This window comes from Glandiceps talaboti, chromosome 20 (genome assembly GCF_964340395.1).
Source record: "Glandiceps talaboti chromosome 20, keGlaTala1.1, whole genome shotgun sequence".
Taxonomy (NCBI): domain Eukaryota; kingdom Metazoa; phylum Hemichordata; class Enteropneusta; family Spengelidae; genus Glandiceps; species Glandiceps talaboti.
In genome coordinates this window covers 4,283,754-4,303,327 of record NC_135568.1, presented here as the reverse complement: position 1 = coordinate 4,303,327, position 19,574 = coordinate 4,283,754, and the positions used below count along the sequence as shown (strand labels likewise).

Genomic DNA, 19,574 nt, shown 5'->3' with positions numbered 1-19,574 from the left:
GACCTGCAGTCTAACACTGGTTTCCTCAAGGTTTTATTTTCTAAAACGTAAATGCCAGCATTCACAAGGTTATCGTAACCTAGTATTTGGAAACAAACTGCCAAATTACACAGCAACATCTCTCTTTTGAGATGCGAATTTCTCAAACTATTGGTTTGGCGGGAAAACAAAGTCGTGACAGAATAATACGCACATGATCCTTGAATATTACATTACATTGAAGACAACATAATCTTCCGGTAGCACAACCAAGTTTCATAAATTGTTAGGTTTTCTGAAAAATTTAGATACATTGTGTTGTTCAGCCCTATCAGGCTTCTTAACTTTCTTGAGTGCTGGGTGATAGCATGGCACGAATGTCTGTATCTTACAGACTAGGAAAATTTATGTATAATGTATAAGTTTTTTTCCCGTGAACTGTATCTTTTTTCTGACAAAAACAATCATATGATATTTTTAAAAAAAATACGAAAGAAATGAGTATTAAAAATACTGTAAACCTTATTTTGGCTAATTTTGCTGGAAAACAGTGAACTCAAGAAAATAAATATTAGCTAAAATGCCCTTGTATATAAACACAATGCACCAGACTTAGAATTTGTAAACATTAGCCTTTGGAACGAGCTGAAGACTCTAAAACCAGAACTTTTTCTAGTACTGAAAATATCAAGGTTTGTAATATGCTGTTGTGTATGCACTAAGTATGTTATTCACAACTAACTGCATGTGTTTGTGAACACTATATTTTTCGTACATGGTTTCAGGTTTTTTTTGCATTGATTTCTTTGATCAATAATATTGATAAAAAAAATCAATACAAAATATAACATATTGAATTTTCTTTTGTATTTTCAAATTGTCCTGGTTATTCACCTTTTCAATAAACATCCAAGAAAATGGTTGACAAATGACAAGAATGACCTAAAAACGTTAAACAACATGGAAAAAGTATATAAAAAAATTGTCAACCCCGGACAGTGTATTCAATATTAAATGGCTGTTGTGATCACTGCTGTAGGATAGAATTACACTGTAGAAGTCTGTGGTCGCTATGTGAAAACACAGTAGCCCCATCTACACGGCACTAAAATTCCTACCTGAGGTAGGATTCAGGATAGTTAGAAGCCCGTGTAGACACAAACGCGCCCTGAACCTGTCCTGAAACCGTCCTGACTTAGGACACCTTTGAGAGGTTTCCTGAAACCCTCCTGACTTTGTCATATGTACTGTCAGGACGGAGTCAGGAGGGAACGCAAGACATCTACTCCGCAATGTTCCGACGTGTAGACACAAATCTATCCTACCTCAGGTAGGACTTGGGACTGCCTCAGGTAGGACGAACTAAGTGTAGATGGGGATAATGTCTATGAAGTATAAGGTAATACAGAATAAACTTTTACCTTGGTTTAATTTATAAGGATAGTAAAGAGGTAAAATCTAAGTTCCTTATTTTACCAGAAATCTTGGTATAATGTAGAGAAAGGTATACATATATTTATTACCAGATTTTCGGCATTACTGTCTGCTACTAGGGTATAATACCAGATTTTTTGCCTCTGTTGCAGGGGTTCTGAAATTTTGCAAAATACATGATGGAAGGGATTACACGATGCGATAAGGGCAGAACATGACTGTTTTACAAAATTTAAGGGCAATTAATTTTCTATGAAGATCAAATGTCAATCCAGGTCTCCACTATATTGTGTGATCAACAGCTTGTTTTATGCCATGTAACAGAGTCTCTTGCTCTGAACAAGAGCACACGGGCACTGTGCCCTCTCCTTATATCTCAGTCCCCTCTCTAATCAAAATAAAAGGGAATTGCAAAGCATGTTCAAAATTCATTCATGGTATCAGAGCCTTCTATCTTCAAAAGACATTAATATTTGCCTGGTGATGTCAAAAGTTGGGAATGGTACTCACACTTTTGCTGACCTTTGATCTGAGTCATGGTATTCACATTGGTTTTGAAGACCACAATTTTCTACAGAAAACACATCTGCATCTGAACGTAACAATAGACTTTTTACTACAAAATGGAATGAACCCCAGGCACATATTTTGATGAAAAGGACAACAGATTAATTTAAACAAATGTTTGCATGAAAGCCTGTGATAATTTCTATGCAAAATTAAGAGAAAATGAATTAATTGCTATTTTCTTTTCAAAATTATTAATGTAAAAATATTTTTTTTTTAGATAAAAGCTGCAGGAAGTTTTTTTGTTGTTGTAAATTTTCTTAATTTTGTGCATGTTGACAATAGCAGACTATTACTTAATTAAATATTTTAGTCTATCAAATTTAGTGCTGAACTACTGTTGGTAATTATGGTGTTTACAAGCTTGATGTCCATTTGTAAACCATACCCCATTCCTTGTTTGTCAACAAATTGTGTATTTGTGGGAAATGTGTAGGGTTTGATCAGTCGGTGATAAATGATGACCATACGCCAACAATGAGTATAAGGTATATTAAAATAAGTTGAAAATAAGATTTAAAATCATGAAAATAGCAATCCAGTTATTGATACTGTATTATCTGGTACATAGCGTACTGAACGTTTATTTGAAAGTAGAAGTTAGCTCGTAAGGGAGACGCTAAAGATTTGTCTTTGAGTGATTTACAAAATGTGTGAGAACGCTACATTAAATCTAATGGTTATTGACAACAGATTTATCTTGTGGCCTATTCCTTTGCCGTAGTGAAAAAACCCAGATTACAAGGTGGATTTGTATTTCCTTCCGCTGTAATCTACTTTATTGAAAACTAGTTTTGTATAATGAATTCACGTGTACACTTAACAGGAATGACTTGTTGAATACGGTATAATCATGTACTGGTGAGTATTTGTTCAGAGTCTTTCTCTCTCCATCCTACCTAGATAGCCGACGGCAAAATAGTATAGATACATTGTATGTGCCGTTTCTCTTCATAATTCAGGTCAATAAACTCACCACATGCTGTTGTGTTGTCAGTTCATTCAGGATTCATTCGATTCAGAGGTCAGAGGTCATATTGTGCTGCCAGTTCAGTGTGGCTTTGACTCGGTAGTCAAATGTCATATATTGTGCTTTTGAGGTCAAATCACATTCTAAAAAAAGAAAATGTGCTCCCTGATGAGGATGAAATGTGAAGTGTTTCAGACCATTTCGATTTAGAGTTGGAAGGTCACACTGTACTGTTGAGGTCAAAACACACATTAAAAAAGTAATGTTGATGGTATACGAAATTTGCAGTTTCAGTGAAAATCAATATTTTGTGTTGTTTTTTTTTCCAGGTGGTGGCAGCTACCTTATTTCTATGCAGGCATAAAAGCATACGACATAGTAGCAGGCAAGCAGTGTCTGAAAAGTAGTTACTTCCTTTCCAAATCAAAGGCACTAGAATTATTTCCAATGTTGAAAAAGGAAGCATTGGTGGGTGCTATTGTTTATTATGATGGTAAGTCTTTTTTTTTAATGTGAATAGACAATGACAAATTTTTGATATAGTGTAGTATGGGAGAATTAGAATCAATGTGAGTGCGCCCTCTTGAGTTGCATGTACTCTGACATACATTTTTGTGATTCTCATCGCAAGGTTATGAGTTCCACAAAAAATACTTGAGAAGACACGATAAACCACAAAAAGGAAAGACCAAAATTATTTTTTTAAAAACTGTTTACATTGTTGTTATAGTCATGAGCTTTTTACTATGTGCTTGTTTTGTAGGAGAGTTTATAAATCCCCGGCTATGCTAGTGGCACCAGTGTAGCCTTTGTTTACATGACAACTTAATTTGCATAATGTACAGTATGATACAGGGAGTAATTTTCGTGAAAAAAAACTGTGTATTCATCTAAAATAAGTCTGGTTTAGAGAAATAAATATATTCACTGAAAAAGACACAGACGGAGCTAAATAGTAAATTTTATTTCATTTTGTCGAAGGTCAACACAATGATGCTCGGATGAACATTGCTATTGCGCTGTCAGCTGCAAGGATGGGAGCCACATTATGTAACCACACAGAAGTTCTAGAACTCATCAAGAAAAAAACAGAAGATGGCAGGGAAATTGTTTGTGGAGCAAAAGTTAGAGATTGTATGACAGGCAAGTATATTACTTGCATGAGTTTATGAAATTGCAGAAATAACGCATTATTATGTGTAATAACAGTCGGCACAAAAAAAAGTTGTCAGACTCGTACTGATGTTCATAGTGGTGGTAGTTAAGCGTTGGGCAAGTGAAATAAAGTGGCTCTTTATGATAAATAATTTTGTATAGTAATATTTGAGGGGACTGACCCAGACTAGCTAGCTGTAAGCAATTTCCTGACTCCCCATTTACCACTATTAGAGTTTACATTATATTTATTTAGATAAATAAACTGATTATTATTATAAGTTTTTAATATGTATGCAATACTGTTTTTTGGTATTGCACTACAGTGCAAATACCACTAGTGTGTGTGCACACCAGTGCAAGTAATCTGTGCTACATATAATACTATGTTTAACGAAGTCACTCTGACTGTTTGACCATTATAACTTTGCATATCATATGAATACATAATGATATATAAATGACTTTTTGACATATTTTCATGGGGAGATTATCTCACCATTAGTTGTCATATTATTGCAGTTTACTATTTCATGATACATAATTACCATATTCACTGTTGTCATGGTAATATTTTGTTGTGTAGGTAAAGAGTTTGAGGTGAAGGCCAAGACTGTTATCAATGCTACAGGACCATTTACTGATACAGTTCGACAAATGGCTGATCCAGAAACAAAGAAGATCTGTCAGCCTAGTGCTGGTGTACACGTTGTCTTGCCAGGTTATTACAGGTAAGTTATTGTTAACTAGTGTTGGTGTACACGTTGTCTTGCCTGGTTACCACAGGTTAATGATGAAATTTTAGAGCAACTGCCAGATTTTCCCTTCTTTGTTAATTGCGTTCAAGTAATGAAAAAAATCAATGTACATATAACAGTAAATTTGTCCATGCCTTCACCTTCCTGCCATTGTTGTTATGAAAGAAAAAAGTGAAATGACAGACAAGTCAGTTAGGTTTTACTAAATCATGGTACAACAAATATGGTACTCAGTGTAAATGTTACCAGATTGCCTCCCACTGTTACCAGAATTCTAAGTAGTAAAAACTAGTATACAGCACAAAGTCAGACATCTTAGCATGTGCAAGTTGATCAGAGCATATGAATCCAGTAACGCCATGGTATTAGTGATACCAAATTAATAAGCCGACACCTAATGAATTGATTTCCCAAAATTAGAGCAACTCTAATCGGTGTAATATTATAATTCCATTAAGTTAGTGTTTTGGATCTCTTTCCCAGCCCTCAAGCCATGGGATTACTAGATCCGTCCACGTCAGACGGGAGGGTCATATTCTTCCTACCCTGGGAAGATAAGACTCTGGCTGGTACAACGGACACTCCATGTAAAGTCACAGATTCACCGTCACCAACAGAAGAGGAAATTCAATTTATATTGAAGGAAATAAAGAACTATCTCAGTCCAGATGTACAAGGTAAACATACATTTTTGATGAGTTCAATTCATTTATTTTCCCCATAATCATGCCGGATGACATTATTTCTTACTAAATAATATCTCACTCTTCAAAAATGTCTTAACACAGTTACAATGTCTAATTCCAGCACCTGTGAAGCACTGTTACGATATGTTTCCACCTATCGTTTTTACTTCCACTAAAACAAAATGTTGAAATGTTGCTAGGTGTGTGTGTGTAGACTTTCTTTCCTCCTCTGTAATAATACAATATGCACTGAAAATTAGAAGCAGAGTAAAATCCACCACACAACTCTTTTCAGTGCAAAAAAGTCATTGAAAATGGAAGTAGTGCACAGCATGTATTTTAAATATGTAGTTAGATTTCAGCACTGGTCCACCACTGGATTTTTTAAGGCACTGGTCCGAGGACCACCAGTTCACAAAATGATTTGTTCACCCCTGATGTGGTAACTTAAAGTGTTTTATGTTTCCTAGTTGTTGCTGTGTCACAGAAAAAAAAAAGAGAGTGATGAATTTCTCACCTAAAAGACATCACACTTATAATTCATTTTGAATGAAATTTCTGACAATTTGAAATGTTAGATGTGTATCCATATTTGTGATTACCTTGTTAGAATCATCACATCACTTACATCATATTCTGTCATAAACTTCTTGAACACAGAACTCATAATTTTAAACTGGTTATTCATTCACACTGAAAAGAAATGAGCAACAAATATTTGGTTTCATCAGAAATATTATGACTTGTATCGGTGTTTAGAATATTCTGATTTTTATGCACTTATTTTACATACAACATATTGATTTTCACAGGCAGTGTGTTTCTTACAAATGACTTTCTTTGATCTGCACTTTTTTCAGAAATCTGTATTCTTAGTAGACTCCTCCTCAACTTGGGAATAACTCTTAAATCTTTGTCAACTTGACTCCGTCACTTTCGGAATGTACACAACCATGCAACAGACAAGCATTGACAAGCAGAATTTGTTACAAACAATGAACAAGAACAAATAAACTGGCACACCACATTGGAAGTACACAGAAAAGTATGACATTCCATCATTTGATAGAGTTTTTATGGCCTCTTTACATAATAATAGCTCATGTGCACAAATAAATGACAAGTTTAATTGGCATTCATGTACACAGTGAAGAGGTCATAAAACTATTCTTATCAAACCATGACATATTATACAAGTCTCTCCTGTTCCAACCTGCTGTGTCAAATGTTATTAATCCAATTCATTACTTTCCCTCCTTGTAACAAATTCTCCATGTCAATGCTTAGTTGTCATCGGTTGTATTAATAATCTTTTGCTGTTCCTTAATTTTAAATCTTTGGGTTTATACCTGTACAGCCATGCGTAGCTGAGTTGTCCTATCCCCTCTTGTAGTGCATGTAGTACTTTGGTTATATGTTACAATGGTGAGCACGCTATATACTGTCCTTTTACCCTTCAATATTAACCAAAGGCAAATGATTATTGAAAGCAGAAACGGAAAATAAAGGAATACAATTCAGAAATGATGTTTATTGTGTATATTTGGACTGAGAAATACAATGATAAAAAAATTAACATGATTTTTAAAAAAAATAAATAATAAAAGAGGTATTTTGGGAAAGTAATATGGCATTAGGGTTTGAAAATTATATAGTAAAAACTGCTGTAAAATTTTTCGAACAAAGCCATGACCATGACCATGTCAATGACAAATTGATATTTATTTTGGATTTTTTATTCCTAATTTGCAATTATTCTACTTAGTTTTCCTACGTAAAAAATCTTTGTGAAACAACATACACCAAGTCCTTGTTTGTATCTCCATAAAATTGTAAAAAAAAATATATATAAAAATGTGTGAAATTTTGTTATTGTACGTACAAAAATAAACCGTTTTAGCAATTTATTGAGTTACGGACAAGGACTTGGTATATGTTGATTTATATTTTTTGTAAAGTAGGAAAACACAGTAATGTTGTTCATGAATAAAAAATCCAAAATAAATATTAATCTGTCATTCATATGGGTACCTTAATCTAACACAATAACTCACTAAGTTTTAATATTGATGTTCTAAACATTAAGTGTGAACTAACATTAAAGACAAAGAGAAAGCAGGTGAGAGATTATATAACCAAAGAAAATGACTAATTTATGAAAAATGATTTAAAAATGATATACCATGGCAATATTCTCACTGCCACCGTAAAATTTTATTTTTCAGGTACATAATTTGAAAAATTATCCAAAAAATTGAAAAAAAATTTGCAAAGTTGCACAGGAAATAGTAGGATTTGAAGACATATAATAATATAGCATGTCATCCATAAGCTCCTAATGAGATATCAATTTGTGAATTTCCTGTTCATTTACGCATTGTATTTGTAATATTAATATTATTATTATATCAAACAAGTTTTTACGATACTCAGTAATTTTGATCATACATTGCCTCCATTTGGAATTTCTATCAACCATTTCCTTGATTTAGTCATGAATTGCACTTTGTGTGAAAAGTGTCGCTCACAGTCACATAGTTGTCTGTATACGTGTGACGTCGAATGTGATCAATGTTCCTAAGAAGTATTAAGTTGTTGTGACACCACTGCGTTAGGACAGAGATTGTACATTAAAGCTACCCAGACTAACAGCCGTGTTAGACTAATTAGATTGATTCAACTGGTATTATTACATTACAATGATTTAGGGTAATCACTTAAAAGTAAGCCAATGTGTCAATTATGATTTAGCCATAGTAAAGTATACCATGATTAATTATCAGGTAAATAAATCATTTATACTTCCGATAAAATGTCTCTCAAAAACTGAGGGAAGCAAGAATTTATTACTTTGTACTGTTGGATTGAATCCATCATCCATCTAGCCAACATTTTCACGAAAACATTCCTTAAAGTGCAACTATTTAAAAAAAATACAGTGACAGATTTCTTTCCAGTATATTCATAATACCATAGACATTAGAAGATAAAAAATCTGCAGTACTCTCTAAAATAGCAGGTCATACATACTCTCAGAGCTACGTGTTACACGGTCAAAGTCATCTAGCATAATGAGTGTCATCTTAATCTGACCCCTATTTATATACAGAGTGGGCCTTTAACTTATTTGTTCCCTTAGGGACAATCGTACATTGTCGTATGAGCTCAACAAGCAAACTTTGTTTAGGGGTGGGATGGGGGAGTGGGACGGGTGTCAGTGCGATAGCTGAACTTCATTTTCACACTTCTACCCAGTACTGGGTTTATGGTAGTATTTTGATGTGTTTACCATCATCTCAGTAAACTGTAACAGGTTCATAAGGTTGTTCACCATCATGTTTAGGACAAACCCCCTCCCCTTCCCCTAAATGAACATTCACAAGTGCGAAACGACGTTCGTTTATTGAGCTATGTGTACCGGTAATTCTTTGTTGTTGTTATCTTACAGGACTGGTGATTTTTTTTTGTCTCCAAATCTAATCTTCATTTTCTGCATTGTTTTTGTCTTACTCAGTAATTAGATGTATGTCAATCACAAATTCATGGTTACTTTATTAGAAAATTCAAAATTAGTAGCAGAGTCAAGGAAGCGCAATGAGCTGTGATTGCATGTTTAACATTGTATATGTTTCCAGTGCGACGAGGTGATGTCCTGGCTGCATGGAGTGGTATTAGACCCTTAGTTACTGACCCGAAAGCCAAAAATACAGAGTCTTTATCTAGAAACCATGTTATAGATGTGAGTCCTGCTAATTTGATTACTATTGCTGGTAAGTATCCATCAACCAAATATCTATACATCTAGTTTATTTTTCTTTTCTTTAACCTTTTATTGGTACTTTGCAGCTCAAGAATTATATGTGACTGGGTAATCATCACCGCAGCAGCTCAGTGCAAACAGAGGGCTGCAGTTTATGTTAGTGGCGAATAGTTAACACGCCAGAATTTATTTACATAATATGTACTTATTCAGTGGCAATTCCAATAATTAAGGGCAGAATTTATTTACATAATATGTACTTATTTATTTAATGGACACCAAGGAGAGCAAGTTATATTTACAGGCTCCTAATTAGCCTAGTGTCAACACTATAGGCAAAGTTCAGTGCTACCATCAGGCTGGCACTAACACCTGAGCAGTATGTGTTGGCAACTGGAAGGGTTAATGCCTGTACCAGCCCTATGTTAACACCAGGCTAGGTCAGTGCTAACACTGGGCTGGTACTAACACCTCACCAGTATGTGTTAGCAACTGGAAGGGTTAATTCCTACACCAGTCCAATGTGAACACCAGGCTATCTAGTTCAGTGCTAACACTGGGCTGGTACTAACACCTTACCAGTATGTGTTAGTAACTACATCAGTCCAATGTTAACACCAGGCTAGTTCAATGCTAACACTGGGCTGGCACTAATACCTAACCAGTATGTGTTGGCAACTGGAAGGGTTCATGCCTGTACCAGCCCTATGTTAACACCAGGCTATCTAGCTCAGTGCTAACACTGGGCTGGTACCAACATCTTACCAGCACGTGTTAGCAACTGGAAGAGTTAATTCCTACACCAGTCCAATGTGAACACCAGGCTATCTAGTTCAGTGCTAACACTGGGCTGGTACTAACACCTCACCAGGATCATGTGTTAGTTGTGACTTGAAGAGTTGGAGCCCAATGTTAACACTTGGTCAGTAAATAGAAAATGAAGTCTCAATTTGTACTGTAATGGAATAGTTTGATGTCATGTGATAAGGGGTTCCTGGCTCCTTCCCAAAGGGGAATGTATTATTGTTAATCTATTGTTGTACTGAAGGACTTCGGAAAGATGAATTGCTTTGAATAAAAACACTCCAGGTATGTGTATTTTTAGTGTGAACAACACATTTTATCTGCATGTAATAGGGAACTTGCAAACCCGCCATGTTGAAAATGCATCATGGAAAATGTGATAATAGATACTAATGAATAGGTATTGTAAACAATATTGTTACATTGTTTTTAACCACAAATAATCAATTTATAGTCACCCTAATTATTGTGGGAGGTTTATTTTATAAGTAGCTCCAGATTAGGTACTACGATAACCACAGATAATCCCATAGTCCTTTGCATCTGAGCATGCTCAGTCTGGATTGCAAGTCCCCTATTCATTGTAAAGATATGAGTATCAGATTTTGACATTCATATTTGTAGGTGGGAAGTGGACAACGTACCGTTCCATGGCAATAGATACAGTAGATACTGCAATAGAAACAGGACAGTTACAACCTACTTCTGAGTCTAGGACTAATGGCATGTTACTGGACGGTGCTGCTGGTTGGAGTCCAACCATGTACATAAGGCTTGTACAAGACTTTGGACTAGATGCTGATGTATGTAGTCTTGTAGATATGCTTTGTTTATGGTTTGATGTATGCCAAGGTGAAGTAAGGAAACCCCAAGTTGACCACATGAGGGCGCTATTACACTTTGGGTTGCTCTTCAGAATTTTATGTATTACAAGGTGTAGATAACAGCTCGTACATGCGGCTATAAAAATATCATTTGTGTCATTTTCTCAACATTGCACTGACTACTTATGAGTTGTGTAGTATATTTATATTTCCATCTACTTTTTACAATCCTAAACATACTAAAAATCTGCACCCCTGATAATAATCCAGCCTGGATTGCTTCAAAGAAAGACTTATTTGATCACCAAGCCTATGGTGTGCTTTAGCCATTCACATGATTCAGTGCTACAGAACAGAACATTGCTCTGGAAATCAGCCCTATAGAAATTTGATTGATTGAAATATGGTGGATATGAAACGATGTGAGGTTTGAATACTGAGTCCAGATTTAGTTATTTACAACACAAGTTTTTGCATAGGGTTTGGAACCTTGTACGACAGGAGCTAGAAGTTGGAATCTTGGTAAAATATACAATGTAGGTTAACCTGTATAGTCAGCTATGATTATAGTAAAAGAGAAAAACTCTGATATACACTTCAAGTTTGTGAAAGAAGAGTTGATAATCTGAATTGAAAGGGATAAGGTTTTGTTTCACTTCAAAATTTTCACTATTTGAAATTTTTTTTTGAGTATAATAGTCTGTTTTGTATTTATATATACATGCACTGTAAAGTCGGAAAGTTTCACTGAAAACTAATTTTTATGAATTTTCTTAATTTTGCTGGAAAACAAAAATGTGAATATAAGTAGTGACTAAAATGTCTTCCTATACACTGAACACGATAAACATGACTCAATATTTGCAGAAACTAGTAACTAGGGACTAGCTGATGACCATAAAATTTACCACTTGTGAAAATGTGTACATTATAGTCTTGAAATCTGCTGTCTTTTTAGGTTGCCCAACACCTTGCCAATACATATGGAAACCGAGCTTTTGAAGTTGCTAAACTGGCTGAGTTGACTGGAAAGAGAAATCCTATTGTTGGTGTCAAACTTACTGAAGAGTTCCATTACCTGGAAGCTGAGGTAAAATACTTCCCACTCTTTGTGTAAGCTCTGAAAAATTGAAGTTATACGGTTGAGTAAGTGCTTTGTTTCTATAGTACTGGGAAATTTCCTTATCTCGAAGCTGAGGTAAAATACTTCCCACTGTTTGTGTAAGCTCAGAAAAATTGAAGTTACATGGTTGAGTAAGTGCTTTGTTTCTGCAGTACTGGGAAATTCCCCATAACTTGAAGCTGAGGTAAAATACTTCCCACTGTTTGTTTGAGCTCAGAAAAATTGAAGTTACACGGTTGAGTAAGTGCTTTGTTTCTATAGTACTGGGTAATTCCCCTTAACTCAAAGCTGAGGTAAAATACTTCCCACTGTTTGTGTTAGCTCAGAAAAATTGAAGTTACACAGTTGAGTAAGTGCTTTGTTTCTACAGTACTGGGAAATTCCCCATAACTTAAAGCTGAGGTAAAATACATCCCAATATTTGCCTTCGTTTAGCCAAATAAATCTTAGCTATATGAGTAGGGGCCTTGTTACTACAATATTTCAGAATTTCCCTACTTGCTGACCGAGGTAAAATACTTCCCACTGTTTGTCTAAGCTCAGAAAAATTAAAGTTACACAAGTAGGTACATTATTTCTACTATACAGAGGAATTCCCATACCTGAAAGTTGAGGTAAAATATTGTCTTTAAACATGCAACTGGCTGCACCTGGGACCCTATTTTGCATATGACTGACTGTGTGTTTGGAGGTGGAGAACTTGTGATGACTCACTGGCAAGTAATCACCAAAATATAAACATTCCCTATATCTGGGTTTTCCACATGCAAATACCACATATACATCTAAGCAGCTGTTTGTAGGGGAATGTGTCTCATTTGGAAAGTTTATTTCATTCTGTGAAACAAACAGACTGATTTTCAACTAATTTGTGTATCAAGTTACCATCCTACGACATTCACAAACAATTTGTACATGATACATGACCTCTGTGTTTCTCGGAGCACAGAAAAAATGCTGAAAACAAGACCCAGAAGCTAGTGCTCTGTACAACAGTTTGAATTTCCCTCATTTGCATAGATTAGCCATAATCCTCTTTATATAGGGCAGTTCTGTCTTTAAGTTATATGAGTAGGGGATCTTGTCACTACACTACTGGAGAATTCCCCTGCCAATGTTTACCTCAACTGAGGAAAATTTAAGTTATACCAGTAGGCTACTATGTTACTACTGTACAAAAGAATCCCCAAACAATGTTTGTCTTAGTTACAGAAAACTAAAGTCAAATGAGTACAATTTTTTTAATACAATACCGAAGACTTCCATTACATGGAAGCTGAATGTACAAAGGAATACCCCAAACAATTTTTGTCTTAGCTATGGAAAATTGAAGTTAAATGAGTACGGTTTTGCTACAATGCTGAAGAATTCCCTTACCTGGAAGCCAAGTTTGTCTGACAAATAATATACATGTATATGATTTTCACCAGGTGAAATATGCAGTGAAGGAATATGCCTGTACAGTAATTGATGTACTAGCCAGAAGAACACGACTAGCTTTCCTCAACGTCCAGGCAGCTGAGGATGTGACACCACGTATAGTGGAACTCATGGCGAAAGAGTTAGGATGGAGTAAACAAAGACAAAAAGTAAGTCATGTACTGGGTGTATGATGTGTGTGTGTGTGTGTGTGTGCGTGCGTGCATGTGTGTGTGTATGTATGTTTTTATGTATGTATGTATGTATATATGTATGTATGAGCATATGTACACTACATGCCGATGCGTGTGCGCATGTGTGTGTGTGTGTGTGTGTGTGTGTGTGTGTGTGTGTGTGTGTGTGTGTGTGTGTATTTATATGTATGAATGAGCAAGTACATGCATGCATGTGTGAATTTTCATTAGAAAGTTTGTGTGTGTGCATGTGTGTGGTAGTGACTGTGTGTGTGTGTGTGTGTGTGTGTGTGTGTGTGTGTGCGTGTGGTAGTGACAGTGTGTATGTGCATTTGAGTGGAATTCGATGTGAAATAGACAGTGACATTTCAATATAAACTACTCCACATCATGATGTCAGGATTATTATAATGTGTCTATATTATTTTACAGGAAGAAAAGGAAAAAGCTTTACAGTTTTTGTTTGAACAGATGGGTAACAGTAACCGTGAGAAGTTAATGTACATTCCTATCAACTTTAGTCTCAAAGAAATTCAGATGTATAACAAGAAATTTGAGAATCTTGATACTGAGAAGAAAGGGTACATTACATCGGTTGATGTCAGGAAATTTTTAGATGTAAGATACCCCTTTCCTTTATTCTTTATAGCGATTTGTTGTCATTACCTTGACATTCAAAATATGTATAATGTAAGAAATAGATTGAAACTTATACTGCATTAAAATGCTTTGATAATCTTCGTTTTCGAGGTTGACCTGGTCTGTGTTCACGCTTTCTTTAGGGATGTGATATCACGTTATTCATGTATGTGTGACTATATATGTTTCAATGTTGAAGACAAGTATATTATAAACTGATCATTATGCAAATAAATTACAGTGGTATTGATATGTAAATTATGATGCAAATTAGTTGTCATCCTTGAAAGCTCTCCTGGGGAGAACACAGAGCTACATAGTAAACATTTAGAAGTATACATGCTATGAATCACACACAATGATATACTCGCATTTGATGTTTTCAGAGCATTGATGAGAAAGTAACGGAAGATCAACTGAGAGATATGATGAATGAAGTGGACTGTAATAAAAATGGACTTATTGAGAAAGATGAATTCTTACAGGTCAGTACCGGTACATGTAGGATAAACGCTTATATAGGTTGGTATGTTGAGGAAAAATATCAACCAATACACCATATTCTAGTTTTCAGTGAAGTAAAAGATTTCTTGGTTTGGCCACTAGGAGTGCTGTTCACAAGCCTATATGGAGCAATGAGTGAGGGTCAGTAGAGTGGCGTATTGCAGCATAAAGACAGCAGACACAAAGTTACAACTCATTTTCCATGTTTTTGTCGCTGTACTGTTTTATTAGCACCTACTAGTAATTAAAACATGTCTAACCAGTACTGTAATGGTCACATGTCGTTCTTTGTGACATATTTTGTTCATTGCTTCATGTATTGCCATATGTTCAATGGCCGTAGCCAAATTCTAGTCCACACTTTGCGAAATCTGGGGTGCCCTTTTGCGATCCTTACAAGCAAAATGATCAAAGCTTTTGTAAGAAGAAATAGTAATATTGCTTATTCATGACTATGTGCATTTAGTGATTGAAGACGAAATTTCACAGCTAATCTTGCTACATAAGAATCAAAATTTATACTCGATATGATCATAATAATAATAATGTTAATAATAAATTCTTATCAGCGCAATACGCAACAGCCTCAATGCGCTTTACAAAACTGAAAAAAAGAAGCACAAACTTGATTTGCATAGAAATCAAAACCAAAACCAAAAACTTGTTTCACTCATGGCACATGATGTTTTTAACACAGAGGCAAATGTTGATCAACAAAATAAAGATGAATATAAAGATTAAGTAATATTAGGACATAAACATTCTGTGTTTAATGCTTGCTTTGCTTTCAAATGTGAAAAAAAAAATGTTTTCTGAAAAGCATTGGATTTTCAGAAATTAATCTTGAAAGTGTTCTAAACAGCTAACCTAATAGGGTATGACATAGTATACCACAGCTGACAAACCAATATTATTTTAATCTTTTTTTTTGCAGCTAATGAGTGCATTGAAGACTGGTGCAGTGTCGAACAGCAGACTAGGAAGAGCTATCGAAATTCACGAGGAAAAGGGCAGAGATGTTATTCCAACAGAACGCAGCGGTGGTGGGGTATAAAGTAAAATAATCATCATTAAACCACATAGTGGTGAGAAACATAACAGACATGGTGTTAGAGAAACAGTATTGCAAAGTCTGATTATATGTTTAATATACGGATAAGTTACACATAACACGGGTTGTATGTGAGTATTTTTTTCTTATGAAGACATAGCTCTCTGGTGCCAATATATAGAAATTTATAACACTAGAAAAGGAACACATAGTTGTTGTATTTATTGGTGCACATTTAAATTTCATTATATATATATTATGGGATGTTCATTTTTTTATAAGCCTCTAACTCTTCTTTCGTATATGTTAATATTTTTTGTATATCACTGGAATTTTTAAGAGGCTGAATTCTAGTTGTCTTTGCAATAAGTTGTCAATTATTTTTTTTATAACATATTTAAGTTAAGCTTTTTGTAAAATACAGTTGTGTATTGCAAGGAATATTTTCTACTATTTTTAGTCTTTTCTAGCCAACTTTGTTACAAGAGGAAAATTTCCTGTAAACTATCTTTTTTTGTTGGAATGAAATATCATCCGCAAGCTCACACAATTAAGTTATCATGCCAATTTAAGGTGAATTATTGCTTTGTAAAAGTGGTAAAAAACTTTCCAACGCTGAAATCGCACTTAGAAAATGACCTATCTAAACCCACTTTACAAAACTTGTATGACAAATATCTTGCCAAACATTCTCAGGCTCTTAAACAGACTGCCAAGTGACCAAAATAGTGGTATGTGCTATGGCTATAGAGAAGAGACTAACAGCTTAGTTTCAATACTTTGAGACAAATATACAAACTGTCATAGATAGTATCTCAACCTCCTTTTTAAATATTTTCGTGTCAAGGATAAATAATCCACATTTTACTAATTATTTTTGTTGTTACAATATTGTTATGACTGGTAATCGAGGTTTTGGTTTAAGATAGACACAAAATAAAACTGTTGTTGTTTAATGTGGTAGATTACACAGGTAGGTGATAGTGGTTCCTCTGTTGTGTGAATCTTATCACCCTGTGATCAAGATAATGTAAACATTGGAAGTCCCAAACAGTACACTGCAAGTTCATGGAATTCTTATCAATAAAATGCTGCTTGTCATCCTATTCATTTGTATGTGTGTTTGGCCACTTGACAAAACAACTACTTTTCAGAGAGCCGCCCTACTGAGACTATAATTAAACCAACGTCCATTCAATATCTTATCACTGTTGTGTCAACATGATGCAGACAAAAGTTTAAGCTCATGTCTCTCTTAGTAAAGAAAAGCCTAGATTACCAGAATAATAGTTTCATTTAGAATGTTTCCAATTGGTACCGAAATATACTGACCTACTACCAAACCAGAAGGACTATAGAATTTCAGTTGGGTGGCACGGTGACTTTTATCACATATCACACAACCTTTTATATTACGAATTGAATAAAACAAAACAAAATTCACACACCGAAAGCGCACAAGCATATAAATTGATATCTCATTGTGAAGAAATCAATATAACTGTCGGATGAAACAAGGAAGTTTCAAACACAAACATGTTTATTATTACAAAGGGCATTCTGCAACGGTACATCTTCAGGTTCATATATTCCATGAAACTCCACGAATTTCAAGAACTCTCAGAGAGTCCTGGAATCTCAAAGGACTCTTGGAAAGTTGAGCAACAGAGTGACGACATTTCTGTCATGAAGTGTTGATTAGATAGGTGAGAGATATGTATCAAAAAGCAGGTGTGTGGATAAATAAAATGTAAATTTCTACCCACACACTTTGTAAGTTGAAATTTTCATTTGTTGGCATGAACCCAGAGTCCATGAACATTCATTGGTCAGCACACCTGGAAAGTGACCAGAGTTGATCTAAATGAATAGTTCTGGAAAACTGAAGAAAACCTCCTGCCTCTTATGTGACCTTTAGTGTATGAACCCTGAACATAGGATTATATATTATAGGTTGCACAATTTCCTGTGCTCCCCTTACATATACACATGTAATCTGGTGATGACGTACATCCTCTGACATTTCCTGTGAGCATATTTGAACACTGGTTTGTGAACTAGATGCCAGGAGGAATGGAATGTTCAGGCTTATGAAAATATTCTGTATAAACTAAAATTAAATAAATTTTTAATTGTCAAAATGAGATTGAGAAAATTGTAATGACATAAACCCCGTAAAGTTTGTATGTCTTGCCAAGTTTATTTGTTTAGTGCAACTATTTATGTAAATTCATTTCTATTATGTCTGATAGCTTTGAGCGTTGATCCCCCCCCCCTCAATGTTCCATGTAAGATGAAATGAGTTCTTAACAAACTACATTTAGTTAATGTGACTGATGATGTAGGAATAACGCTATGATGATAGCACTAATGTGTGTCTAAGTGCAATTTTCAACTTGCAACTATTGGTGTTTTTGAAGAACATTTACACAGTTTGATAGTGATCTTAAATAATTTTGTTACATTTATACATAATTTGTGTGACAATGACTTTACATAATTTGAAAATAACGTGTATTAATTTGTGACACTGGTGATATTTTGCTGTTTTAAAAGTGATTTGCAGTTTTGAAAGTGATTTGCAGTTTTGAAAGTGAACTGTTATATGTTGTGAAACTTGAATTGCACATTTTTCAAAGAGAAATTTTGTAAATTGTGATATTTTCATAGCTTTGAAGGTGACTTGTCATAAATTGTGACAAATTTGACATTTCACAATCTTGATAATGGATTAATGTCTTTAGAAGATCTCTGAATCCTTTCACTGGGATGATTATGTGATGTTATACAATAAAAGAGAGATGAAAGGAGAGATAAACAGAAGTTTTTCTTTAAGCATGACAAAGATTTGTTTAGTTAGATGCCTGTCCTTTTAGGGTTAGTACGCACAATTCATCTAAGCCATCAACTATGAGGTTGTAGTCCCAAGTTCACCATCAACCATTGATAAGTTATTGTACCAGTTTTTGCCATAAAACATTGTCTAGATCTCATTGATAGCTAAATACTATCGGTATAGTGATGGTTGTGGGGCTATCAATCACTGTAATCAGACTTCATTAGCAGAAAACACTGTTTACAAAATGACTACATTAAAAAAAAGCCACATACTAGGCTTATAATGAAAGCAATTGAAAGAGTATTCATTTACTTAATGCTTAAATGAGTGTGCCAATAAGAGAAAGTGCTTTACTGCTGTGTTTTTGGGGGTTGTACAACATCACTTAGTTTTGTGTGGAATATCTATAGGTGCAATGTATGATTTGCTCATATTTGACAGTAAACAAGACCAAGGAACAATGATTGACCCAAAAGTTTCTCACATTGAGTGGGACTAGATCCATCACCAATAGCTGCACACACAGAGAACACAAACACACTACACATACAACACAACACAACACAACACAACACAACACAAACACTACAGCACACACACACAAACACACTACACAACACAACACAACACAACACAACACAAACACTACAAAACACACACAAACAACACAAACACACCACAATGCAAGTGCACACAACATAACACACACACACCACAAACACACATGTGTACACACAACACAAACACAACACACACAACACAAACACAACACACATACATACACAATACAAACACTGCAACACAACATAAACACACATACACAACAAAACACAAACACACACAGTCTAGCAGTACATACATGTACATA

At 34.9% G+C, this 19,574-nt stretch overlaps 1 protein-coding gene across 1 annotated transcript in view; it reads left to right on the top strand.

The window, feature by feature from the left end:
* The window catches only part of LOC144450477 (glycerol-3-phosphate dehydrogenase, mitochondrial-like), a 41,145-nt gene extending 24,914 nt beyond the window's left edge, over positions 1-16,231 (top strand). The window contains exons 6-16 of the mRNA XM_078141094.1: positions 3,280-3,443; positions 3,932-4,093; positions 4,692-4,836; positions 5,347-5,540; positions 9,185-9,319; positions 10,738-10,916; positions 11,896-12,027; positions 13,491-13,649; positions 14,106-14,291; positions 14,699-14,797; positions 15,751-16,231. Of these exons, the coding sequence (XP_077997220.1) occupies positions 3,280-3,443; positions 3,932-4,093; positions 4,692-4,836; positions 5,347-5,540; positions 9,185-9,319; positions 10,738-10,916; positions 11,896-12,027; positions 13,491-13,649; positions 14,106-14,291; positions 14,699-14,797; positions 15,751-15,870 (1,675 nt within the window). The 3' untranslated portion in view covers positions 15,871-16,231. The remainder of the gene's footprint in view (positions 1-3,279; positions 3,444-3,931; positions 4,094-4,691; positions 4,837-5,346; positions 5,541-9,184; positions 9,320-10,737; positions 10,917-11,895; positions 12,028-13,490; positions 13,650-14,105; positions 14,292-14,698; positions 14,798-15,750) is intronic.
* The last annotated feature ends 3,343 nt before the right edge of the window (positions 16,232-19,574 follow it).